Source organism: Sciurus vulgaris (genome assembly GCF_902686455.1).
Source record: "Sciurus vulgaris genome assembly, chromosome: 12".
Classification (NCBI taxonomy): Eukaryota; Metazoa; Chordata; class Mammalia; order Rodentia; family Sciuridae; genus Sciurus; species Sciurus vulgaris.
This window is the reverse complement of record NC_136473.1, coordinates 30815255-30842812: the sequence shown is the minus strand read 5'-3', so window position 1 is coordinate 30842812 and position 27558 is coordinate 30815255. Positions and strand designations below refer to the sequence as shown.

Sequence of the window (27558 nt, the reverse complement as noted above, 5' to 3'; positions counted from 1 at the left end):
TAGATCCGTACTTAAAACCCAGGCCAAATAGCAGAACACCAAGGGGCACAGAGGCTTCTTGGTGATGTGGAAAGCCAGCAGGACACACACTTGCCACAGAGAGCCCACAAAGTGACTCTCCATAATTGGTCATTAAAATTGACTATAAAAGAAGACAGGTTTTCTTTGAGGAGGAAGATACTGATCTGTTAACTCCAAGACCACAAAAGCAAGCAACAGTACTTTGTCAAGTTTGTCAAAAAATGGTTTTCATTAAATCCAAGCATGGGAAATGCTAGTTCTCCAGCCAATGATATTTTAAGAAAACCAAATTCCTAAGAATAGGGTTTTAAAACAAAAGCGCTTTGAATCACAGTTATGCCAGAGCTAGTGGGATGATATTATTTTCTGAAAATTGTCATTTGAGGGAGGCTACCAACACAAAAGGCTTAATGATTCTCAGAAATGGTTGATATTACAAAATTGTTTCTTGAGTTGCTAGGTAACACCGAAAAACAACTGCCCCTGTTCTGAGATCACTCCCAGGGACAGCACAAGTGCTATTACCCTGGTTTTATCCCCTCTCGTCTGCCCATAGGGGCAGAACACGCCAACTGGGGTGCTAAGGGTTCATAGCAGCCCAAGAACCCCATCTGTATCAAAGAGCAAATCACCATTGACTGGCTGCTGAAATCTCTGGCAAGACAAAGTTTTCACTTTGTCATCATTTACTCAAACGAGTCCTATGTGGTCAGTTTTCTTTGCCATCTGCTACATCATATCGATCAGCCTTCTTTGCAGGTGAATCACTCCCTTTTCTCCCACACATCTCACTGAAGTGCAATTCACTTCCAAGGGTAATTTTTACATCTGGGAAAGTAGAGAATCTTTTTCCTGAGACTTGTTTCTAACCCATTGTTTTTGCTCTGAAATGACCTATTTCAGGTAACAGCATTCTTAGGGATATATTAATATTATACTAAGGTAAGCTGACTTCCTCTGTTCAACACCCTTCACAACTACATCTGTTCTCGTGGGAAAAAAATGGTGTCTATGACTAAAATTAATGTCATGTATATAAATACATACTTAATGTAGAGAAATAAACTCCTTTTTCTGTTCTAACTTTTGCCCATAAAATATAAAACAGTTCACCCTTACAATATAATCACAACACCCAGTATTCCAATCAGAGTTCTTTCATCCAGACATGTGGCTTATGATGGAGAAAAAAGATAAGCTAGTAATGTTATTATGAATTACTTTTTTTTTTTTCAAAGAACAGTTTTAGGTTCACAGCAAAACAGAAAAAGGTATTCTCGCTTCTGTCTATTCCCCACCCCCGCCCCAGGTACAGCCTCCCCCATCATCGATATCCCCTACCTAGAGCAGTAATATTTGCTACAACTGTACCTACACATCATTATCACCCAGGGTCTGTAGTTTACATGTTCAGTACTATGATCTTCATTTCCTAAAAATTATAAGCAAAATTAGTGCTTTAAGAACTTCCACTCCCTCCAGTTATCCACCCCCTCAAAACTAATGAAATGGAAAAAAAAAAATTAGATATGTATTTTAAATAAGCTCCACATTCAAGGACAAGCTGGCCATGACTTACCTAAAGGACTAATTAAATGTGCACAGCATCAGCAGTAACATCCACCATCTGAGCAGACACAAATCTACTCCAGGCCAATTATGACTAGGTACTCCTGAACCCTGCTACGTATGCGCCATACATGATAAGAAGCCAGTTCAGTAACCACCATTTCTATAGCAACCCACACACACTCTGCCTGCTATGTTTTGAGAAGGCAGTTAAAACTGGATTCTACAATGTAGCTTTGCTCTTAGAACATGCTTTTATTTTTGTCATCTCATGAGAATGAAAGTATCTGAATCAAATGAGGTGCCATTAAATAGCAGAAACTTAGCAAATCCAAAATCTTAAATCTCAATTTCTTTGCCACTCACTGTCAGTCAGTCACTTTAAATTCCAACCGCTGACCTGGTTTGCTTGTTCATAAGTGACCATTCCCCAGGGCTACAAGTCAGATCTCAGTCTGACAACCTCCTACATCAGACAGCCATCTGCTGCCCCAGTTATACACTAAAGAAAGAGTAAAGGTCCAGAAAAGCAAGCTGACATGGTCATCTCTTACTGTGCAGAAAGTCCCAGCTGAAATGCATTCACCGCGACCAACTATCTTTACCAGATGTGGGAAGGAACACTGCTTCTTTCAGAGGTCAAATTGACCACTAAATATGACTGACAAGATGGGTATGTTCATTCACATCCCATCCCATTCTTTCAAACATACCTTTCTACCTAGGACACAGAGAGGGCACAATCAGACATCAAAAGATAAAGAATTCTGCCAATTCCTCAGAAGACCACTAAGTAGGGTCCTCTCTGTGCTAAAAATCAAGTGGAATTTTAACACAACATTTTCAGCAAAGCTTACTGTTAAGGCAGCAAAAGTTTCAATCTAGAATATGTAGGTTGTGTATTTTTAAACAAAGTATTTGAGAGTATATACAGCCATGTAGCCAACTGACACTGATGTAAACATATTGAACATGATCCAGTGTTATTAGTGTTAATCTATTAGGTCACCCTCTGGTGAATATGTAGGTTGGACTATGGAGATGCTAATTTCTAGTATGAGAAATTCTTCACAAGTTCCAAGAAAGAAAAAAAAGAAAAGAACATTGAAAGACATTAATGGTCATTAAAAAAATGACAGGTGGAATAAATTGTAGCACTAAATACTGACCCCCTGAAGGTATCAGAAAGGGTCCATCTAACTCTCTACTAAGAGTAAACTTTTATCTGCAATCATGGACTTTTAGTATTTGAGTTAGAGTTAAAACATGGGTTTATAGAGTCAATATTAAAAATGTGATTTTATCATTCAAACAGAAGTCCTACTGAACTATAAAAGAAGTTTATCTTTTTTTTACAGTGAAAATTTGCTTCTCTGAACATCAGCTGTCATACTTGGCAAAGTGCACAAGGCAGTCTGGTACGTGGGAAATATGGAGGTTGTGGCTGAACCCACACCCCAGTTTGGTCCTGCAAAGTGTAGAATATTCTTGCATTGTGATATAAGAATGGAAAGAGCTTCCCCTCAGGAGGCATTAGGTCAGGGGTCACAAACTTTTTCTGTAAAAAATCAGATTGATAGCAAATATTTTTGGTTTGGGGGGACCTAAATGATAACTAGATACTCACAGAGTGCTGTAGTGTCAAAGCATACTAACAGATGACCATGGCTGTATGCTAATAAAACTTTATTTAGTGATGTTTATGCATGAGTTAAATAAAATTTCATTTCTGCCTCCATCTCTCTCCCTTCCTTTTTTTTCTGCAGTGCTGGGGATCAAACCCAGAGCCCCACACGTGCAAGCTGAGTTCAATCAGTTACAGTGAGTTTCATATAATTTAAAAAAAATGTGTCATGAGATATTCTTTTGATTCTTATTTCCCTCCATTCTTACTGAGTTATAATTGACGAATAAAAATTGTATATACTTACGGTGCATGACTTGATGATTCAACATACATATCAAGATAAACAACACACTGTTACCTCACCACTACCATTTTCTTCTCCTTATGGTAAGAATATTTATGATTTATTCCCTTAACAAATTCTAAGTATACAGTGTAGCACTGTTAATTATATTCACACTACTGTAAGGTAGATCTCTAGAATTTACTGGAAACTCTGTATCCTTTGACCATTTCTCCCTCTTGCCTCTTTTGATTCTTTCTTCAATCGTTAAAAAAAAAACAAAACAAAACATGTAAACCCCAATCTTGGCTTTTGGGTCACAGTTGGTCAACCTGATTTGGGCAAAAAATTCTTAATGGATTTATAAGTTGCTACTTCTGGTTGTTTAACAATTCAGAATTGGTAATTATTTTGATTTATGTCCAAAGTAGATAATTTAAAGTATTAAATGATTTGAAGTGATTATTGTAACCATAAGCAGCAACTAATGATAAACTGTAGTATGTGTTTATTAAGATGTGTTTTGGTGCATTCCTAAATTGTTTTCTTAATCTGATAATGCTGTCTTGGGAAGTTTTTATTTAACTAAAATATTTCAATTTGAACTTACATAATGATATTATTGATTAAATATATTAGTAAAACAACTTATGAGATATGTAGGCTTCATTTGAATTTAGTCAGTTAAGGAACATATGGTTTCTTTGAAATGTCCATCGAATCTTAAAGTTTTCAGAAAACATATTTTAATTCATTCAAGTATTTTTGAATGACGATCCAAACGCTGGGTTTTCTCTGTGCACATGCAATCTGTTACAGCCAGGAATTTGGCAGTTACATTATTTTTGCAGTAAATGCTAAGTTAAAAAGACCATTTAAATGGAAATAGATCAACCACACAATGAAGACTCCCAGTGAAAAGGCTCAATACCACAGGGATTATTTCTGGAGCAGAAACAGAGAATTGGAAGATATATTTCACGGGCTTTATAACAATGTGCACTTCTTTATTTCCAGTGATTTCTATATTGTATTAGCTTCCAAACTGCTGCTATAACAAATTATCATAAATTGAGGGGTTGAACATACCACAAATTTATTCTTTTATGCTTCCAGAGGTCAAGAGTCCACATATAGTTCTCTGGGCCAAAGTGAAGATCTCTGCAGGGCTGGCTTATGGGAGAAATCCTTTCTGGCCCTTCTCAGCTTCAGTGGCCGCCTGTACTCCCTGGTTCATGGCCCTTTCCTCCACCTGTAGAGCGCTCTAACCCCACCCCACCATCACACCACCATCTTCTCTGACACTGACTCCTTTGCTCCTTCTGATAAAGACCCTGGTGTCCCTTAACCACATAAGGGAATATTAACAGGGTCCAAGGATTAGGATGTGGAGACATTTGGAGGAAGGGCTTTATTCAACCTGCCATGTACATCGAACAATTCTTCAAATAAATTTTTATTGTTTGTAAACTGTACATGAAATACACCAATGAGAGTGAGGTACCGTACTGCTTTTATATATCCACGCCACATCATTACCACACCCACAACACACACGTGCGACCTAGAGAAAGCTTTGTTGTGTTGGAACATGATCTTTTATCATCCCAGTCCGAGTCACCTATACTCAAATGTGTTCATTTAGAAAAGAGGACGCAGGAAGAAGAAAGAGAATAATGATGGGGAAAGATCCAATGTAACTATTCTCCCATGAAGAAGAGCTCCAAGCATCATCCTTCTGTCCCTCTGTGTGGATCTTGAATGGCCGCCCCTCCAAAGGCTCAGAGATCACAGATTTGTCCCCCACTCAGTGGTGCCACTGGAGGTGGTGGAACCTTCGGGGGGTGGGACCTAGTGGAAGGAAGTTAGGTCACGAGGGGCCTGCCCTTGGAGGAGGTATTGGGACTTCAACCCTTTCCTTTCCTGCCGTCATTAATGGAACAGTGTCCTCTGCCGTGTGCTCCCTCCTATGATGTACCGCCATGCCACAGGCCCAAAGGCAACAAGGCCAAGTGACCACAGACGAAACGTCTGAAACCCTGAGCCCAAACAAATCTTTCCTTCTTCTGAGGCATTCATTCTGTCACAGTGACAGAAAGTTAACACATGTACATATGTAAAGGTGAAGTCTACGTATACAATCATCTTGAGCATATTGTGATATTACATGTCTGACTTCTAAAAACATCTAAATCATCCTCATTTGATTAGATTATTCAACAGACATTTCAACTGGATACCTTGCATGTGCTGGGAACTGTTCTTACTCCTAAGGATTCAAAGACAAATGGGACTCTGTGAGTTCCAGGTGGTGACTGAGCCATGTCCTGATGCAATGCCAGTACTACAGTGCACATGTGCTGGAGGGGCAAGGGGAGCTGGAGAAGAGGTTCTGGTCATGCAGAGTGACAAGCTCTGAGGGAGGTCTTAGCTGGTCCAAGGAAGAGCAAATAGTTTGGTATGGTGGAAATGGAGGCAAGCACAGGACAGTGTCTGGGATGAAGGCAGATAGCTGGGGCTGGCTCTGCAGAGCTCTGTGTGCCATGCTGTAGTCTGGCCTTCTTCACATGAATGACTCTTAGTCTGCAGCTTTGCAGATAACCCAAGCAGCCACGCACAAGGACCACGGAGGGAAGGAGGGGTTCAAAGCATCCAGACAACTGCTGGAATTGAAAAGGGTCTTAGCTGAGGTAGTGATGACCAAGAGAAGGAGAGGGTAAATTTGAGAATCAATGATCTCACATCAACATAACTGTAAGGATCAGACACTGCTGCAGGTGGCATGGGGCACTGATGCCAAAGAGTAAGTTGAGATAACTCTGAGGTTACTTTTTTGATGATTGGTAGACAATACCCTTAACCAAGAGAGGAGACAGAGAGCTGAGCAGGTGCGGAGGTTGGAGTATGTGTGTGTGTGTGGGTAGCTAAGTGTTTACAGGTTGCATTTGAGTTTCCTGTGGGCTATGCAGAGACAGAAGTTTGTGAGAGATGGCGGGAACCTCAGGTAGCTGCAGGAGTGCGGGACGTGGTTAGATGCCCCAGCAAGGACATGTCAAGTAAGCCAAGAGTGGGGCACGGGACAGAACCCAGGGACAGGCATACAGAGAACCCAGGAGAAACGGGGTCAGAAGCCCAAGAAGAGGACCCTTGTCAGAGGAAAGGAAGCCATGAAATGCTGCAGGGACATCAGAGAGGGTGAGGAGGTCACCGATTCCACAACTGGCAGCTGCTGATGGCCTCAGTGATGTTCATTTCGGGAGACTGGAAGGAGGAGGAGGGACCACAGGGGCTTGAGAGGTAGGAGCAGCATGTGGGGAACAATCTCTCAAGAAACCTGTGCTACAAAAAATCTGGAGTGCTGGGGTGGTACCACCAGAGAGGGCCTTCTCCAGAGTGGTGACCTCTGTTTGCTCTGTGAACTCTCAGGCCTGCTTGCTATGGACCCAGTGCAGCACTGAGCTCTTTCTGGTACTGACTCATCCACTCCTGTGACCATGAGTCTCATCTGTCAACTGGTCTTAACGCACAGCCCTGATACGTGATCAAATGCACCTGGATGTTGTTGTGAAGGTATTTTGTGGGGAAGGAGAATAATATTGAAATCAGACTTTGAGTAAAGCAGATCACCCTCATCTAATCTTTAGAGAAAGACTGAGGTTCCCCAAAGAAGAAATTCTTCCTCCGATTACTGTTAGACTTAAATTGTAACATCGATTCTTCTCTGCATTTTTAGTTGGCCAGTTTATCCTGCATTTTGGGCTTGTCCTCCTCATTCAATGGGCCAATTCCTTTATTTCTTTCCCTGCTCTCCATCAAATAATTGTTTCTCTGGAGAACCCTAATACACTTCTCATAAAAACAGCAGGTGCTATTATTATTCCTATTTTAAAGCTATGGAAACTGGTACAGAAAGGTTAAGCAACTTGACCAGGGCCACACAGCCAAGGGTGGCATAGGTAGAACTTCAACCCACCATGTCTACAGAGTCCTGCACTTAATCAATGTTTTGCTGCTTTTCCAGAGCACAGACCTGAGTGTTTGGGGCTCACTGAGAGGGCTAACAAAGGGAGGCAGAATATATGAGAGAATGATTCTCTGTAAATGCATGTTTCTCACAAATGAGATAATAATTATGGTTATACATAAAAATTTAGCTGCAAAGACATTTACCAAACATTTAGAACAGTACCATTTTTACTGTAAAGAGCTTATGAATAATATATCCATGAATGGAATACTACACACTCACTAAAATTGATACTGCTGAATAATAATACTTAGAATGATGTTCATGCTATTCTATTGGTTTTTAGAAACAAGCTATATAAAGCACATTACCTAGGAAATAATCCAATTTCTTTTAAAATGCTGGCTAGAGGGCAACCTTTAAGGGGACTTCCATTTGGGGTACTTGTGGTTTTAAATTTTTATTTTCTCCTGGATTACTCACTCCAAAGGAAAGCAAGCTGCTAGAATTTAAGTAGTTCTATGGAGAGTCCCCTGTGCAAGAAATTGAAGCTTCTGACTGAAAACTGGTAAGGAACTGAGGTCTGACTGCAACCATGTGAGTGAGTCCTGAAGCATGCCTGCTGATCCCACTCAACCCTGCTTAAGATGACCAGAGATGAGCCAGAGCCCTGGCTGACAGCTTGACTGCAAACCCTGCTAGAGACCCTGAGCCTGAAACACTCAGCTCAATTGTGCCTGGCTGACCCCCAGAAACCATGAGGCAGTTGATGTTCACTGTTGCTTTAAGCTGCTAAATTTTAGGGTAATTTGTTATGCAGCACCAATTAGTAACTACCACACATGTGCAAATGAAATGACAAGCATAGGATTCAAAACATCTTAGTGATTGTCACTAGGTGGTAGGATAAGTAACTTTTATTTGCTTTGCAAAATGTTGTCGAATATTTTTCCTTTTTTGGAAGACAAAAAAAGACCATGTAACCAAGAGAGATCATATAATCTCCTGAAGAATCAAAGGATAAAGATGAGGAGATCCCATTTTAGCTCATCACATAATTAGAGGTTCTTTTCAAGTTAATTAGCTTCAAAGTACAAAATTAAAAAAAAAAAAAAAATCAAACTCCCAGCAGAGTGGCTGAAGGACATGGTGGAGCAAACCTTACCCACCAGAAACCAAAATGCACTGTGAGCAGCAGTAGCCACTAACTACGCGGAAAGCAGACACCCACGGGCTCCTCAGAAGGAAAAGCGAACAGTAACAAAGTCTTGCCAGCCAGTGGTAATGCAGGACTCTTGCTTACCCAGCTTCTGATCAAACCGCCATGCTGCCACGTAGGCATTGTGCCTCAGACTGCTCTGGGTGGCCAGCGGCACGGTGACGTAGATGGGACCGTCCACCAGCACTGGGGTTCCATTGCTGCTGAGCAAGTGGACGCTGACAGCCGTGACAGGGGTCAGGTCATATCTGGTGCTGTTTCCTAGAAGGGAGAGGCAGTTTCCGTCATGTTTTCACTAAGCATCTGGGGCTGCAGAAACCCTTGTAGAAGAATAGTCACAGATAACACTTGGTGAGTGGGACCTCCTACATGCCAGGAACTGCATCCATAATCCTCATCATAACCTCTTCAGGCAGGTAAAACCGCCCCCATCATATGCATAAAAAACAGGCTTGGAGAGGGCAGCAATGGTAGCTACCCTACGGTCATGTACTTGAACAGAACTGGATTACAAGCTCCGGGTTGCCAATTCAATTCCGCAACATTTCCTAAAAGGACCTCAAAAGGGAAAGAGTTTTCTCTTTATAATGCACGGTGAAGGTGTATGCGGAAATCACTGAAAATAACTTCTACACAAAGTAATTCCCAATAACATATATAACACATATAATAACATACATCAATAACAGATAACCATAATGAAACCAAATCTTTTATAATTTTTTTTCTTTGTTCTTTTTTTTGGGTGGTGCTGGGGATTGAACCCAGGGCCTTGTGCATGCTAAGCAAGCACTCTATCAACTGAGTTATATCCCCAGCCCCGCTCCAAATATTTTAGAGACTGTTTTTTTTTTTAAGAAGTAAATTGCTTCAAGGTTTGCTTTAAAATATTAACTTCTGCTAAAAGTAGACTATTAAAATTTGAACTTGAAGTATTTATGATTTATTTTAGTTGCCATTGTTATTTTGGTCTATTTAAAAGGAACTTAATATCCCATTTACTTTCCATTAGAGGACTTATTCAAGCCAATGTTTTAATGACTGTCTTCTGATAAATTAGAGAATGCTTTATGAGAGTGTATAATATTTATTCACTTAAGCAATCCATTTTAGATTTCTCTATAGTAAAATATAATATCATGCAAATGTATTCTGCCATAATTTTGCATCCCTTCTTGAACAGAATGACAGTGATAAAAAATTTTAAGCAATATTAGAATATGATCTATAGGGTTTCCTATCAGTTCCTTATACACTTACCTATCTATCTGAGCTAATGCCTCTATTTTGGAACAGGAACACATTGAAAGCAAATCGTGAATTTGAGAGTTTCTACAGGGAGTTTTAGTTAAATCCTTCATAAGAGCAACTTTTGAATAGTCAATGACCGCAGAGCCTCTCATCTCTGTTTTTCAATGAGGGAAAGGCAGGCGAAGAGAAGACTTTTATTTTTAGTCTGATCATTTTATTTTAGGATGAAGAAAACCAAACCCCAGAATTTACCATGTTTCTGGTTAAAATACCTGTGGATTGGGACAGGTGACAAGTGCTAAAGGTGACACAGTAGCAAAGCCAGGCCAATAAAGTCTGGCTCTAGGTTTTGTCAGAATCTCTGGATGATCCTCATCATAACCTCTTCAGGGAGGTAAAACCACCCCATTGTAAGCTTAAAATCAGGCTTGGAGAGGGCAGCAATGGTAGCTACCCTACGGTCATGCACTAGTTAGCTTAACTTAAAACTACAGAGACATTAAATAACTTGTTGGACTCTGTGTAAACAACTTGGAGTTAACGTCTTCCTTTAGGGAACACTTTTCTTCCATCAAGCTCCCTGTGGGATTTCCCTGTATAGGGAGACAGCAGGTAAGTGGAGCAGAAAGCATTAGAAATGGCATCTCCGTCTGCCCTCCTCATTTTTTGATTCTTCCTTTCCATGATCCCGTACATTCCTGGTCCAGGGAAGTGGGGTTCCAGAACCAGATCTGCTGAGAACCATCCACACAGTCTGGCAAGTTGCTCTGCTCCTCTAGAGCTGTTTTTCTTGTCTTCATAACTAAGGAGGGTGGACCAAATGCCTTCTCGAATATATGGACATAAATATTCTTAACATTCAGAAGAAAGCCAACGCTGCAGGAAAGAGCATATTAACTGTTCCTGTCACTAGGGGTCCCTTTAGAAGTTCTCTAGTTGCCTTGAAACATTTCAGGTAGTCATACCTGCTTTTTGGAAGCCTCTTTCCTTCTTACTCCATTAAAGGCTTTCTCCTACTCCATGCCTCGCTGATAACACTCCCACCCTCCTGCTTTCTTTATTCTGAAATGATTCATATTTTAAGGGCTATTATTTTCCATATACTCTGAGTTCTACAGATAACTAGGCCTCCCTTCCTTCCCATCTTCTTTTTTTTTTTTTTGGTACTGAGGATTGAACTCAGGAGTTCTTAACCATTGAGCCACATTCCCAGCCCTTTTTAATTTTTATTTTGAGACAAGGTCTCGCTAAATTGCTTAGGGCCTTGCTAAATTGCTGAGGCTGGTTTTGAACCTGTGATCCTCCTGCCTCAGCCTTCTGAGCTGCTAGGATTACAGGTGCACACCACTGTAAGATGGGGCTTTCTGCCCCATCTTGATGTTACTTGGTTCTTTATGTCCAAATCAAGACGGGTGTCAGTTCAAAGAACAGGAGGAGCGGGAAGCACCATGGACAGCTAGGAGACAATGGTCTCATCCCAGGCTTCTAGCTGATCAGTTACTGGTAACATGAGCAGTGCAGCTCAGCTACCAGAGTTCTGTTTGGCTTTGCATTCTATTCCAGTTCAGGGTCTAGGATCCCTGATCTGGAAAAATCTTTTATTTTTGTGATACTGGTAATTGAATTCAGGGTGTGCTCCACCACCGAGCTACATCTCCAGCCCTTTATAGTTTGAGACAGGTTCTTGCTAAATTACTGAGGGTTTTGCTAAGTTGTTGAGGCTGGCCTCAAACCTGTGATCCTCTTGCCTCAGCCTCCTAAACTTCTGGGATTACAGGGGCGAGCCACTGCACTCTGCTCCTGATTCCCAATCAAATCTGGGAAATCTAGATTTCTAAGTCTCTTGATATTCAAATGATAATGTCTATGCAAATATTAAAAAAAAAAAAACACTCTTCAAAATGTGAAATACTTTTGCCTAAGCATTTTGGGTAAAGGATAATCAACCTGTTACCAACTTTTCAGGGTTGCAGGACAACTAGTAACTTGATCATTTATTGTCCCCTCTCTGTCTTCCTGGAATTGTCAGCAGAAGTTATTCCTTTAAGACCCCTTGGGAATGCCATAGAGCAGGTCAGCGCTTTCTTAGCAACCAGGGGAGAGTGTGATGCTTGAAGGTATAATGTCTTTGGCCTGTGGGAGAGGCATTACTCCTTGTAATGCCAGGAAGCCACAGAGCAGAGGGACTGGAAGGAGCGAGTGGGAAGTGACTGAGCTCTCCATATGGCTGTGTTTCTCTACTTTCTCTAAACTGCCCTTATGATGTCCCAAGAAAACCTTCTTCTAATGCCTTTTGCAGCCTCCTGTTTCCTTTCACCTTTGTTGACTTCACAGACATGACCTGTCATCTCACAGACACACCTGGCCTGGGTTCTCCCTCTAAGCTGAGATCTCTTAGGTGCCTTTTGTAAAGCAGGGGCAAGTAACTGTGGGGCAGAAGAGAAGCTGTACTCGAGCTGCAACCTGAGGCCAGCATGGAGCTCAGGAGCGGCAGGGTAATGGTGCTCAGTGGCCCCCAGGATTAGGGCCCCCCAGGCGCATGTGACTGTACCATAGGCTGGATGCCTGTGCTGGTAGGTCTCGAGAAGGCCTGTCCTTTCTAGGTCAACTCATCAGTTATTTCAGTGGAAAAGAATTTTAATGTCACTTTCTAAAGACCTTCTCTCTTCCCTGTGAAATAGAGTGATTTTAAAATAAGACAAACTTCTCTAAAATCAATAGTCCTGTGTCTTTGTGTTCTTCCTGCCAAATCTTCTCAGATTTCATAATTTATTCAAAAGCTATTGGAAGTGGGACACAGAAAAATTAATGAGCTCTGAAAAATGAGGTTGTACCTCTGAGTTGGGGTTTTATGACTGTGTTCCCTTTTGTTGGGGACAACGGATGGAAGTTAGGATGGTCTCAAATGTGCAAGAGCAAAGCAATGCTTCTCTCTCATACATTTAAAGTAAAAGTCATTATTTTTTCTCCCGAGAATGTTTACTAAAGGTGACACACATCTGTCTGATGGCAAATGACCGACATATTAATCATATCTCCAGGACACACAAATTAAAGGGAGAAACAATTCTCAAAATAAGTACCATAGAGGGAAGAAAAGTGAATAAGAAATGACCAGGTCACCTTCATCTCTAATAAGAAATTTATTAACATACTATAAAATGGATCAGATATTTCAGGTTTAAAAGCTTTTTCAGAATTACAAGTTCATGTAAAGTACTGTAAAATCAAGTGAAATTCAATAAAAGTGTCCCTGGGAAATGCAGTAACTTAACTAGCACAATTTAGACCAGAACAGCCTCTGGTTTTCAATTTTATGCTGTATCTAGTCTAAATTGGGGGAAAGAAGAGGCAGACAAGACAATGATTTAGGGCTTCAAAAACCTGCTGTCCTTGTGCACCATGGGGGACCGGGGACCATGTTATCACCAAGCACCCTGTTGGCTGTGAATGGAGATGGAAGGCATGTGCTGGCAGGCCTTCTTTGGTAAGGAATTATCCCCTACTTTCAGGCTGGTAGTTTTTGGTTACTCTGATCTTGTAGCTGGATACATGTCATGTTATAATAATGACAATGACAGAGTTGACTTAGAGATCCTGCCAGAAGAAGATTCCGCATAACTTCAAAGCTGGTCACTCTAAGACACTCCAAGGAACCCCTTCTCCAGGGCCCCTTCCAATTCCCTTTGAAAGGAAAGAAAGGCAGAGAAAGCAAATGCAGAGAGGGGGACTACGTGGGGGAAAGCTGGATGGATACTGATGACAAAGAGCAGAAGCTCCCTGCTTCTTAGGGCCCGTGCTGGTGGGGTGTGGAGTGCCATTGCTAATCTACAAATGAGGCCCAGCGCCAGCTGTGGCACGTGGAGGTGGGGGCTCTGCAGCTCCTCCAGAGCAGCTGGGCAGGCTGTGCACCCCCAACCACATATCCAGAGGTAAGTGGGACAAAGTGGAAGTCAGGGAGGCAGAAATCCCCTAATCCTGATCTCATATGTAAAAAGGGGGAAAAAATGAAATTTCAATAGTAAGAATTGAACATAGGCCACCAAAGGAGAGCTTAGAGAAGGTGCCTCAGGCAGCTGGTTCCAGCAGACAGGCTGGAGAACACTAATTCACTAAAACACAACTCTGCAGACTGAATTCCCCCAAATGCACTGGTGGAACTAACAGCACAGATGCACTTGCACTTGTGGGAAGAGTTCTTCTTCGGCAACGCCAGTCCCCTTCTCCCCTTCAGCATAAGCATGCTTCCAACCATACCCAAAACCAATAAATACAAAATAAAACCAACAAGTTCCACCTGAAAATCAGAGAAGAGATTCAAATTACCTGTTCCATTTCCATCTAATCCTCGCAAATAAGGAAAACTGTCCACCTCTGAGGGGGAACTGGTAGCCGTGAGGAAAGCGGTCAGGTCGCTGTAGCTGGTGTTCTCAGGCAACCTCAGGGCCCTTCTCTGGAAATGAACGCGAGGCTGTGGCCGGGCACCTGCAGGGATTAACCTCTGAGTTACCACCTCCCTGAGGAGTCGGTTCCATTTTAGAAAATGCAAAACCAGGAAGGGCTTGCCTCCCCCACCCTGCTCCTTCCCAGACTGCCTCCCATCCCTCATTCAGGCAGGACACAAAAATGTGACAACATGCTATTATGGGGCGAGAAATAATAGCCCATTGTCACATTTGTTTTGACACAGGATGTTATTTAGGTTTTTAACAAAAAGCTTTTTCCAAGTTCTATTTGTGAACAGTCTTGTCACTGCAGGACATTTGCCTGGGGATCGGGTAACATTTTGGGAAAGTTGGAGTAAATGAAACAAGTATTTGACAATTATCCCTTTACATAAACAATGCCAAAGATAAACTTTGACTTGGGTACAAACCATCCTTCATCTCTCTGGCAAAATCTGGTTTAACTCTACAGACCAAAGTGAAGCAGAGCAAGGGAATTAAATGTACAGTTTTGGAAAAAGTTGCAAACAAAAGCCCACCAGTATGGTGAAAACTGCCATCTGGCAGCCCGATTATTCCTCAGGGGTGCTTACTACTTGTGTCAGATTATGTCACAGGTTTTATAATAAGACTTGAAAATGATGTGAAATAGGTTCCTTCACCAAGATCTGCTCCTTTGTGAGAAAGCTGGTGTACCCAGTCACCGTGTGATGTCGCCTGCAGTTTACCTTTTTCCAGATGTTGTTATGATTACAAAATTTGAATCTGTTTGTACCGAATGCAGTGCTGACAGTCATACGACATGAAGGCGGGAAGTAATTTTGCATAAATCCAGCAAAAACATCATTAAGACAAAAACTGTATATCCTACTCCAGCTTGAGTTTGAAGCTTAGGCAAAGGTTCCATCTTCCTAACCCATAGCTGGCCTAGTATACCAGCCTTGCCAGGAGTGAGTGGTGTTCACACCGGCCCCAGGGTTCCCTTTAACTTGCAAGGGAGGAACAGCCTATCCAGAAGTGTTCTAAAAGCAAAAGCTTAAAGAATCAATGAGTCCAAGGTTCTCTTCCTATAGGTGAGACCATGGAAGCCCAAAACTTACAGACTTATGTCTTGTATGGATAGGGTCATCGTGGCTACCTGTGACCTAAGTGGTAGACAGTCATGGTACTCCTTCCACCTAAAAATCACTGATAAGATTCCTCCTCTGGCTGGCTGTCCTCTGTGAAACACAGGCCCAGGTTCAGAGCCCAGGGAGCCAGGTGCCCAAAGTCATGACGGTCCTTTCTCACTTGGGTCACTTCCACTGAAACTCACTGTACACATCCATCAGCCCAGTTCCAGATCATCCACGTCCTATATTCATCCCTAAAACAAACGCACAGCCATATACTAGCCTCTGCTAGTGCATCTGTATCTTTCAACATTTTCTCCATTTTATTAGCCTGGTCTTCTTTTCTTTTGATTCTACTGAATACTGATCTCTCATTCCGGCTATTTCCTTGGTCTGCAACAAATCCAGACTCCTTGCAGTCCCTAGGAAGGCCTTGTGTCCTGTGGGAGCAGTTTGTTCCTATCCCCTTCCTTCCACTGGGGCACACACAAGCTGCTTCTTTTGTTCTCTTTTCTCATCCCACCCACACCCCAGGTAGAAAGTCCGAGTCAGCCTTCTGGCTTTTCATCTCCTCACCCTGACTACATACGAGCAGTCACTACTTCTCTTCTTAGGTTTTCAACAATGGGGACATGCACATCTCTACTGCTATTCAGTTGAAACAATGCCAGTTAATATGCTACTGAGTAGGGGCCTGGGTTTCACACATCGGAAAAGCAGAGAACTTGGCAAATATAAAGAAAAGAATGGTGTGTCTATATGTGACAGGATAAAGGAGGAGGTGGGTTTCACCAGGATCAAGGCAGAAGGCCTTGACCAGGTTGGTAGACCCAGAACAGAATGGGATCTGGGCCCACAGCTTCTGTGAGACAAGAGGGTTGAGCTCTGTATGCAAATGAGTGACAGAAACCTACTCAGACTGATCAGGTAAGGAGCAGGCTGCTGGAGGATGAGGAGAGAAATAGACTGACCAACCAGGCCTTTCAGAGCTGGCCAAGAACCCAGAGCACCACAGACCGTGGGGGGCCCTGGGCGTCATTACAGTGCATTCTGTTCTTTCTCACCCGCCCCCCTTCTTCCATTCCTAAGCAGATCACATACATCATGTATTTGGGTGGGAGAGCATCTCTCTATTTTCCCTCCCTCTTCTGTGACCCTGTCCTTCCTTGAGCAGAATTTGGTCACTGAACAGATCTCCAGGGTCTATCCACTGTGGCTAGAGCACAGGAGTACCTAGGGGGCTATGCCAAGGGCAAGTTTGTGAGAAAGGAAGTGGTTGGCCCAGTGGCTCTGACACACACTGTCACTGCCATGACATGGATACTGCCTCCTGAGGGACCCAACATGTTCCCACAGCTGACTGGAGGCAAAACCTATGACTGGTGAAATGATAAAGACATCTGAGGAATCTAAGGGCACAGGTTATTCTAAGCCATGGCCTAAACATATCCAAATGGGTATATGTGGGTTGGGGGAGTGGTTGTGATCTGGTCTATCTTCATGCATTAAAGCTGCTAAATTTTCACGTGACTGGGTGGAAATGAGGCTGGAGAGTGGACCAGCCTGCCTGTCATGCCTGCTAGCCTCTCACATTCCTCTGAGCAGCTATTTCAAACTTCCTCTGTTCTTCACAGCAGCTGTTTCAACTTCCTCTGTTATTCTCACACTTATGGCTCCATCTTCATCCTCAAAATGCTTAGATTCAACTTTGCTGAAGACACTGGGTCCTCACTTCCTCTCTCTACACTTCAAAATCGGTCCTTCTTTTCTCTCCTCCAAGGTCAACCCCAACCCCTACCCCAAGTGTTGCTTGTTTATTGTAAGATGTGACTCCACCAACAATTCTTGCCTTTGTCCACAATCTCTTTGTCCATAGGCTTTTCTTCCCTCACCAACAGACTCATTTCCTCCCCATGTAGAAAAATCACAATCAAAATTACTTTAACTCTGTTATCCCCATAAGCAAATGCCTTCTCTTCTACCCAACCTCCAGTGGTGTGGCTTTTACCCACAGCATATGCTGGAAACGTTGACTGCATAAACTGCAAACCCCAAGACCACTTCTCAGTCTTTATCCTCATCCACCTCTTCGCAATGGTCAACACTGTTTGCTATCCCCACCCACGAAACCCCCTTTCTCGGTATCCATGGGCCTGCACACTGGTTCTCTCCAGAGTCTGCTTTTACTTTTATTTTCTTCCTGCCTTCAGATGAAATAGTTCCTAAAGGGCTGCCATTCACTGCTTCTGCTGTTTCTCTGCTCTCTCTTTAGTAAGTTCCTTACATTTACATTGTTAAAACCTTGACTATCACTGTCCTCTCCAGCCCTGAACTTTTTTCTGAGTTCCCCATCTGCACTTCCCCTTTACTTCTAAGATATTTCTACCCAGATGCCCATTGTGCACTTCAAAATCATGATGTGCTTTTTCTCTCCTTTATTGATTCCACATCCTCCCCAACATCCAGTTTTGACTCCAGGTCAATATCATCCTTTTTCTTTTCTAATATCTTTCATGTTCACTCAAATGCCAAGAGTGACCAATTTGCCTTTGTCAACGTTTTTTCATCATCTTTTCCTCCCTTTCTACCTCTGTGCTTTGTTCCCTATGTTACCTTTCCCTCAACTATCGTAAAATTCTCCTAACTGTCCCCCGACCTCAGTCTTACCCCATTTTCTTTCTTGCCCCACATCTGTTCTCAGATATTGCACTGATCATTTCACCTACTAACACATTGATTGTTCTAAGATACTGCACTGACCATGTCCTCTCAGAAACCATTTAACAATAATGATAAGAACAACCTATGCTAAGCCCGTGGCCAATATCATTCTAAATGGTGAAAAACTGAAAGCATTCCCCCTAAAAACTGGAACAAGGCAGGGATGCCCTCTTTCACCACTTCCATTCAACATCGTTCTTGAGACTCTAGCCAGAGCAATTAGACAAACCAAAGAAATTAAAGGGATACGAATTGGAAAAGAAGAACTCAAACTATCCCTGTTCGCTGATGACATGATTATATATTTAGAGGAACCTGGAAATTCCACCAGAAAACTCTTAGAACTCATAAGTGAATTCAGTAAAGTAGCAGGTTACAAGATCAATGCTCATAAATCCAATGCATTTTTATACATAAGTGATGAATCTTCAGAAAGAAAAATTAGGAAAACTACCCCATTCACAATAGCCTCGAAAAAAATAAAATACTTGGGAATCAATCTCACAAAAGAGGTGAAAGACCTCTACAATGAGAACTACAGAACACTAAAGAAAGAAATTAAAGAACACCTTAGAAGATGGAAAGATCTTCCATGTTCTTGGATAGGAAGAATTAATATTGTCACAATGGCCATACTACCTAAAGTGCTATACAAATTCAATGCAATTCCAATTAAAATCCCAATGACGTACCTTACAGAAATAGAGCAATTATGAAATTCATCTGGAAGAATAAGAAACCCAGAATAGCTAAAGCAATCCTTAGCAGGAAGAGTGAAACAGGGGGTATTGCAATACCAGATCTTCAACTCTACTGCAAAGCAATAGTAACAAAAACAGCATGGTATCAGTACCAAAACAGAAAGGTAGATCAATGGTACAGAATAGAGGACACGGACACAAACCCAAATAAATACAATTTTCTCATACTAGACAAAGGTGCCAAAAATATGCAATGGAGAAAAGATAGCCTCTTCAACAAATGGTGCTGGGAGAATTGGAAATCCATATGCAACAGAATGAAACTAAACCCATATCTCTCACCATGCACGAAACTAAACTCAAAATGGATTAAGGACCTCGGAATCAGACCAGAGACCCTGCAGATTATAGAAGAAAAAGTAGGTCCAGATCTTCAACATGTCGGCTTAGGACCAGACTTCCTTAACAGGACTCCCATAGCACAAGAAATAAAAGCAAGAATCAATAACTGGGATAGATTCAAACTGAAAAGCTTTCTCTCAGCAAAGGAAACTATCAGCAATGTGAAGGGAGAGCCTACAGAATGGGAGAAAATCTTTGCCAATCATACTTCAGATAGAGTGCTAATTTCCAGAATCTATAAAGAACTCAAAAAACTCTACACCAAGAATACAAATAATCCCAATCAACAAATGGGCTAAGGAAATGGACACTTCACAGAAGATGATGTACAAGCAATCAACAAACATATGGAAAAATGTTCAACATCTCTAGTAATAAGAGAACTGCAAATCAAAACTACTCTAAGATTCCATCTCACCCCACTTAGAATGGCGATTATCAAGAATACGAGCAACAACAGGTGTTGGTGAGGATGTGGGGAGAAAGGTACACTCATACATTGCTGGTGGGGCTGCAAATTAGTGCAGCCACTCTGGAAAGCAGTGTGGAGATTCCTTAGAAAACTTGGAATGGACCCTCCTTTTGACCCAGCTATCCCACTCCTTGGCCTATACCCAAAGGACTTAAAATCAGCATACTACAGAGATACAGCCACATCAATGTTCACAGCTGCTCAATTCACAATAGCCAGACTGTGGAACCAACCTAGATGTCCTTCAATTGATGAGTGGATAAAGAAGCTGTGGTATATATATACAATGGAATATTACTCAGCCATAAAGAATGATAAAATTATGGCATTTGCAGGCAAATGGATGAAATTGGAGAATATCATGCTAAGTGAGTTAAGCCAATCTCAAAAAGCCAAAGGAAGAATGATATCGCTAATAAGTGGATGATGACACATAATGGGGGGAGGGAAGGGTTAGTGTTAGGGTTAGAGTTAGGGTTAGGGAGGGGGGCATGTATGGAGGAAGGAAGCACTGTATAGAGGGAAAAGAGGGGTGGGGGAAGGGAAAAAAATAACAGAATGAATCAAACATTACTCTATGTAAATTTATGATTACACAAATGGTATGCCTTTGCGCCATGTACAAACAGAGAAACAACATGTATCCCATTTGTTTACAATAAAATAAAAAAAAAAAAAAAAAGAACAATCACAAAAATATGTAGACTAATAGAGATCCAAACTACTACTTCATCTCCAAGGGAGAGGCATACATTGGTGCTTTAAAATTTATAAAGTTATATAATATATACATACACATACACATATGTATACACATGTGTATATATATATATATAACATATAACTTTGTAAATTATAACTTATATAAATTCTAAATTACCAATCTATACTTCTATACATATATGCTATTTACATATATGTGTGTGTATATATATACACATATATATGGGGGGGTAAAGATACACACACACACAATATTTACAACAACCTTGTGAAGAAGGAATGGTCTTCTCTCTTTATGGGTGAGAAAACTAAAGTCAAAGAAGTTAAGCAACTTGGCCAAAGTCATTCTGCTCATAAGAGGTAGAAATCTTTTCATTCAAATTTCTGTGTCCCTTTCTATTATCCCATGCCTACCTCAAAATAAATGCTCAGTTACCAATCAGCCCCAGTCATCTGGCCAAACGGGGCCACACAGTTCTATGTCTATATATATGCTCATGCTCATCTTATGGTCTACATATCATCCAAAACACATCTCAAATGCCACCTCTTTACGTAGACTTTCTTGATCCCATCCCAAGCTCTAAGCTCCTTTTGTATCTCCTACATACTCCAAATGTGACTGTGCCTTGTGCCATGTTTATGTGAATATTTGTATATCTCCCTAATCACAGGCACTATGAGAGAAGAATATGGATCTTATTCAGAGTCACTTAACTCCAGGCTTAAGTCCTCCCTGACTACCACCTTAATTAAGTAGATTTGGGCTTCAGTTTCTTTTATCATTAAAATGGGTATGAATCATACCTATCCCCTAAAATGGTTGTGATGTTAGTTCAGAACACACATGTAAAGGAGCAGGATAAGGCACAGGATAAGCATTACTTTATCATCTCTTCTTCCTTTTTTAGAGTGAAGAACTTTAAAGTCAGGTGTTCTGTGGAATGCACTGCACCATGTTCTGACTATTCCTGATGGTCACCAATGCTTATAGAACTGAATGAGAAGAATGAACTATATTTGGCAACGTGCTATGTTATAATTATGCTTTATTTTAATTCCAACTAGATCAGGATCACCAATGCTCTGCGCCAGGTAATGCTTTGTTGGGATGGAGTCCATCCTGTGCATTGTAGCACATTCAATAGCATTTTTGGCTTCTACCCACTAGATGCCAGTAGCAGCCCTCATGATGGGACAACCAAAATGTCTCCAGACACTGCTAAATGCCCCAATGGATGGCCATTCTCTGTATATTCTGAGAATCTTCACAATAATCCCCCAAACAAGCTGAGAGTCTCCTGCATCATGGACACGGGATATCCAAAGAGGAAAAGGACAAAGCCTCTGAATTCCTGGACTCAAGAATAGAGGAGCGGGCTGGAGTTGTAGCTTGGTGTAGAGCACTTGCCTAGCATGTGTGAGGCACTGGGTTCAATACTCAGCACTACATAGAAATAAATAAGCAAAATAAACATCCCTCAAAACTAAAAAAAATTTTAAAGAAAGAATAGAGGAGGCAGATGTGGAAATGGCTTGCTAATCACAGTGTTCTGAATTCTAGAATATGTGAGGAGGCAGATGGGAAGCGACACACACATATGGAGAGTAGAGATGCTGGACAGTCTAGCATGTGTCTGGAGGCTGAGGAAGTGTGGGTGCCCGGCAGAGGCTGCTTGGGACCTGGGGCAGAGGATGAGGCTTGTGAAGGGCACAGCATGTGCCACTCAAGAGCTTGGACTTGAGTGGGCCTGTCAGGGAAGGTCATGGGAGTTCTTGTCATAGCAGTGAAACAATGGTATTTGTTTTTACCTGATTCTGACAGCAGGTGGGGAATGGCTGTGGGTGGAGAGAGCCTAATGCTGAAGCTGCTACGAAGCAGTCCCAGTGAGAAAATGCTAAAAACTCCAAATAAAGACAGTGACATGGTGGGGTTTGACACAGAAGAGGTGGCTAGAGTTGAAAATCATTTTTTGAATAAGTGATAGGGAACTAAGAACATGAGAAAGATGAGAAGAAATGAACAAAGTTATGGGCAGAGATGGGTAGGAGAAACAAGAGTCAAGAAGGAAGAAATGGGGAAGGTTTAAAGCCGGGCAGAAGTCAATCAGAATGAGAACTGTAAAGGGATTGTTGGATCTGGCAACTCCAGCCCTGCTGAGCTCAGCAAGAGAAATTTCTAAAGAATAGCCCAAGGCCAAGTAAAAGGGGGCTCAAAGGAAAGCACATGGCAGGGGTAGATTCTCCAAAGTTTGGGAGGGAAAGAAAATGAGGAGACTGCAACCTGAAGGTATAAGAAGGGCTTCACATGAAAGGCAGACCTCAGCAATCTTGAGAGCTGAAAAAGAACTAGAGAACATCAGAAGATTCTGCACAAATGGAGGAAGGTTGAAGAGGAGGAGATCAGGGAGGGGACCTGGTGGGAATGTGAAGAGGCTCATGGTGGGGCAGAGAAACTGCAGGAAGGAACACGAGCAGGTCCCTGTCAGAGAGGGAGCAGAAGGAAGGCGACTGAAGTCACCATACACCAAAGGCCTTAATTTGCTCTCTGAAACAATCAGCAAGGTCACTGCTAAGAGATGGGGCATGAAGGTGGACACAGGAAAGGCTTCTAGCACATGCTCTGGGGAACAGAAAAGGGAACGTGCAGGGCATAGTGAAGAGGACCCGCAATGGATGGAGACTGCCAGTCTGGGTGGTGCCAGTTGGCCTGTCGACAGATGAGTAGCCAGGAGCAGTCTGGGGCATCCTGCCTATATCTTCCTATTTACAGTCATCACATTCTGGATCTCTCTCCCAAGATGGTATGCAGGATTCTGAGAGGTAGAGCTGCAGGGTGGTCCCCAGTTCAGTGTGCAACCGTTCAAAGAACTCCAGTGTCACTCTTCATCCCTTACCATTGATCACCTTGGGACTAATTTCTGAATTTACCACCAAACCTCCCTGCAAGATTTCCATTGAATGTGTTCTTCAGCTAAGTGTAAATATCCCATAAGAAAATGATTCTTATCAAAAATTGACCAGTGTTCTCTTCTTCCATTCTCTTCTCACTGACAAATCAAAGACATTTGCCAGCATTTTACAAACATTTTCAGGTACAGCCTCTACTGTGGGAAATTCCTCTAACTGACCAGTTACTCCTCAGTGGCCCCCTTCCTTTCTCCCCACTGTTATACGACTGTTCCAGGTTTTCTTTATGAAAGAATATCAACACTAACAAGACAATTGCTTCCTTTACTTTTAAAATGCAAGGAGTGTTGACTGCTAAGGCCAATTCCATTGGAAACATGCATTTACTGCAGCTCGGATGTTTGCAGTAAGCTACCTAATCCTACCTACCTTGACAACAGAATTGTTTTATTGATGAATAGGGAGAGACTTTATTTCAAAGAATGAAGGAAGCAGATAATCATTCTATTTTTATAGAAAAACTTTCATTACCATGAGTTTATCTTATTTGGTTGTTAACATTTTAAAGTCAAAACTCCAGCTGCAGCATTGAGACTTTGCCCGGGAGAACAATGGCTCCATTTCCTTTCTCTTTCCATCTCCATCTCTCCCCTAGTAGCCTTCATGCTCTGGAAGCTTTTCCTCTAGTGTCACATCAAACAATGCAGCATCATATCACACTGCAAACTCTCCGTGTGAAGCTTTATAAACGCTCTGCCGTCATAGACCTACTCCTTTTTCCAGGCTTGTCTGACACATCAGACCATCCAAGCAACACGCTCAAGTAAACTGGCTTACAGCACTTAACATTTCTGAGCAGGCAAGAATTTATTTTTTTCCCTCTTCTAAACTCATTGAAAATTAATAAATGCTACCAAATATGAACAGTTTGAGAATAAAAACAATACATCTTTCATAAATTCAGTGATATGTTGGTTTTGGAGAATGGAAGTGCTTTTCTTCCAACTTGTAAGCTATCCATTACTGTTACTGCCATGCCAAGGAATAGTAAAATTAAATGTTGTTAAATTCATGAAATAGGGTAAGTTAAATAAATTAACAAAACATCTGTAATTTTGGGAAGCTGGCATGGTAAGGGGATTATGAAGAGGAAGAAATGGTTCTCAATTAGTTTCTGGTTAGCAACAGGAGGCGAGGATACAATAGACTGAATAAATTAATTGTTAACAAAAACTACCTGAATGACTTACCTCCTTGGGCTTACTTATAATATGAGTGCTCTGCAGAGAAGGAATTATTCAAGCACTGTGTGTATGTATGTGTGTGCGCGTGTGTGTATTTATTTTGTTTTGGCATTCACAACAAAGAAAAATATTGACCATGGAAATAAGCAGTCTATATAGATAGTCCAAAAAAGCAGCTGGCTTTTGATGGTCTCTTTGTATTTGTTTACTCCATCAGTGAATTACTCACTGGGTACCTGTCACAAGGCAGGCACAGGGCCAGGCTTTGAAGGTACCAAGATGATGAAACACACTTGTTGCCCTTTGGGTTTTTAAATTTAGTTGAGTATGCCACCAAGCATGGTAGACAAGGAGGAGTTGTAAAAGGGCCCAGAGGCCCTGGCTGGCGTGTGATATATAAGGACCTGAGTGGCAACAAGGGAGGGTGAGGCTTATGGATATCTGAGGACAGGAGCCAGAGGGCATTGAAAGTGCAGGAGCTGGCGCAGCTGGTTCTGGGCTGAGGATGGCTCTGGGATGACAAGGAAGAAGTGTATGGGATTCACTCTCACTCCAAGGTCATCAACAAGACTCCACCAACTCTTGGTCTACTTCCTTCTGACTTGTTATCAAATGGCCTCTTCTTCCTCACCAGGCAAGAGCACAGGCCCAGCATGCACCTCCTAACCAGTCAGCTGAAATTCCCACCTCTCCTAGATTCGTAGTTCAGTCTCAGTAAAAGAAAGAGAAGCCAGAGCTGCTAGCTTCAGCCAGGTCCCAAGTCCTGGCCACTCAGTGGAATGGTTACCCCTCTGCTGGATGTCTGCTCCAGATCCAGACTCCACGGCCTGGAGGGTTGGGGTCACATGATCCAAAGCCCTTGGCAGAGGGGGCTGCAAGGCAAGGCAGTTGGTACGACTCTCATCTCCAGTGGAGATACAGGAAGGAGCTGGAGAATGTGACATTTAAGCTGGTCTTGTTGTCCAGGGAGGGTTTGAAGACAGGATGGAAGGTGAGGTGGGATGTCCCAAACAGAAAATAGAAAAGAAACTCAGGCCAGGACAAAACACACGAGGGAGAAGAACACTTAGAAGAGAGGTTGAGGCCAGATTCCAGAGGCCTGTGAGTGCTCAGGAAGGAGACTGATTTTATTCTATAGGTAAAGCGGGGCCAGGAAAGGAGAGACTCAAGGCACGAAGTCCAGTTGACCCTTCTCAAGTTCAGCTCCAATCCCATTGCAAAGACTGCAGGCCAGCACACCAGCTGGGGGCAACTGCAGGGATCCACCAGGGCCTGAGGAATTGACTGGGAATGGCAGTGCAAATGGAGGTGCAAGCACAGGGTAGTGACTGACAGTGACTTGGGTGGGGGGCCAGGTTCACTGTAACTGTATTGGGCTCATGGAAGTGTGAGAAGGGGAGATGAAAATCACACATGACCCTGCAAGGGCAGAAGATGACTGCTTACAGACCACACATGACAGGGACTCTGCGATCCCTCATGAAACCCCTCAGAGCTGCGGGAGGAGATACTAGGTGTCAGGGCTGGCAGGCGACAGTGAGGAGGTGAGCAGCCAGCAACAAGGAGGCCAGAGAGTCATGATGCAATACAGTGCGGCCATCGCTCCGGATCCTACAGGTTCAGCATGGGTCCCAAATACCTCACTAAGGACAGAGGGAAAGGTTAGGAATGACACGTTTTCTCCTGTAGGAAATGCAGATCAACAAGTGTCAAAATGGCTGTGGAGGACAAAGAAGAGGGCAATAACGACTCTGGGGCTTACAAGGGGTGAGAGAGAGGAAAAAGCAACATTCAGATATGGATGAGCTTTTGAGATTGAACAGCCCACTAGTAAATGCAGCCAGGTCTGCCCTGTACTGTGACCCAGGCAAAATGAACAGTCTCTCCTTGGGAAAGAAGAGAAGATGGCAGGGGCAGAGCAGAACAGTCCCCTTTTTCCCTTCATATACTTGAAGGATGGGTCTGACAGAAATGAGATTACAGTCAACTGATAGTTTAACCAAAATTTAGATGTGTTGTAACCTCATAGGGACAAAACATGTTACGTCCCAGCTGCGGATAAATTAATTTCTATCATGAGATTTTAGTAGTCAGCCCCAAAGTTACTGTTGCTTCCCTTTTAAAATATTACACCTACCTTGGAATCCTGATACTATTTGGACAACATCTTCATAGACCATTAGAGTAGCAGATCGTTCTGGAAGCAGGCCAAGGCTTAGCGAAGAAAATACTGCAGGAACAAAAATGGACATGAATTTATTATGACATTCAAATTCAAAGGCCCACTCTAATTTTCTGGGTACTCTTTATTCTTTTAATTCTGATGTCAAATCAATCAATAATACTGATTTTCAAGATGATCAGTGAAAGCCCTTCAAAATACCACAAGAGTATTATTGCAATCTCTTATATACAAACTGCTTGCCCTACAATGGTCAAAAGAAAAATTTTGTTACCAGTTTTTAGTAAAGTAACAGCCTCTTCACACTAGGAGTATATTAAAAGCTTAATGCATACACTATATAAATGTAGAATACATAATGTTAGATATTAAGAAAAAAATTAAACTTGTATTTAGATTATGTGTGCCTCATGGTAAAATATTTGCCCCCATTCTGGAAACTAATAACATGATAGAACTATGTCATTTAAAAATTATTGTTTGAGTACCTGGATTTTCAAAAAAATTTTCATGAAGTCTCTACATTTCTGGGTAGAATGTACAGATATAAGAAAAAAACCCTACATTTTAGAATAATACTAATCACTAACATTCCAAAGCCCTTATAACATACAGACACTATTCTAAATCCTTTGGTTTTGGCCATTTATCTACTAAATATCAAAACACCTCTCTGAAGTGTTATTAGCTATTATTGACACATCTATTT

At 42.0% G+C, this 27558-nt stretch overlaps 1 protein-coding gene across 4 annotated transcripts in view; it reads right to left on the bottom strand.

Annotated features, from left to right (window-relative positions):
* The window catches only part of FAM171A1 (family with sequence similarity 171 member A1), a 167405-nt gene that overhangs the window by 21128 nt on the left and 118719 nt on the right, over positions 1-27558 (bottom strand). For all 4 annotated transcript variants that reach the window (XM_079108171.1, XM_079108172.1, XM_079108173.1 and 1 more), the window contains 3 exons: positions 26805-26897; positions 14264-14422; positions 8771-8947 (listed from right to left, as the gene is read on the bottom strand). In XM_079108171.1, coding sequence (XP_078964297.1) covers positions 8771-8947; positions 14264-14422; positions 26805-26847 — 379 coding nt within the window. In that variant the 5' untranslated portion in view covers positions 26848-26897. The remainder of the gene's footprint in view (positions 1-8770; positions 8948-14263; positions 14423-26804; positions 26898-27558) is intronic.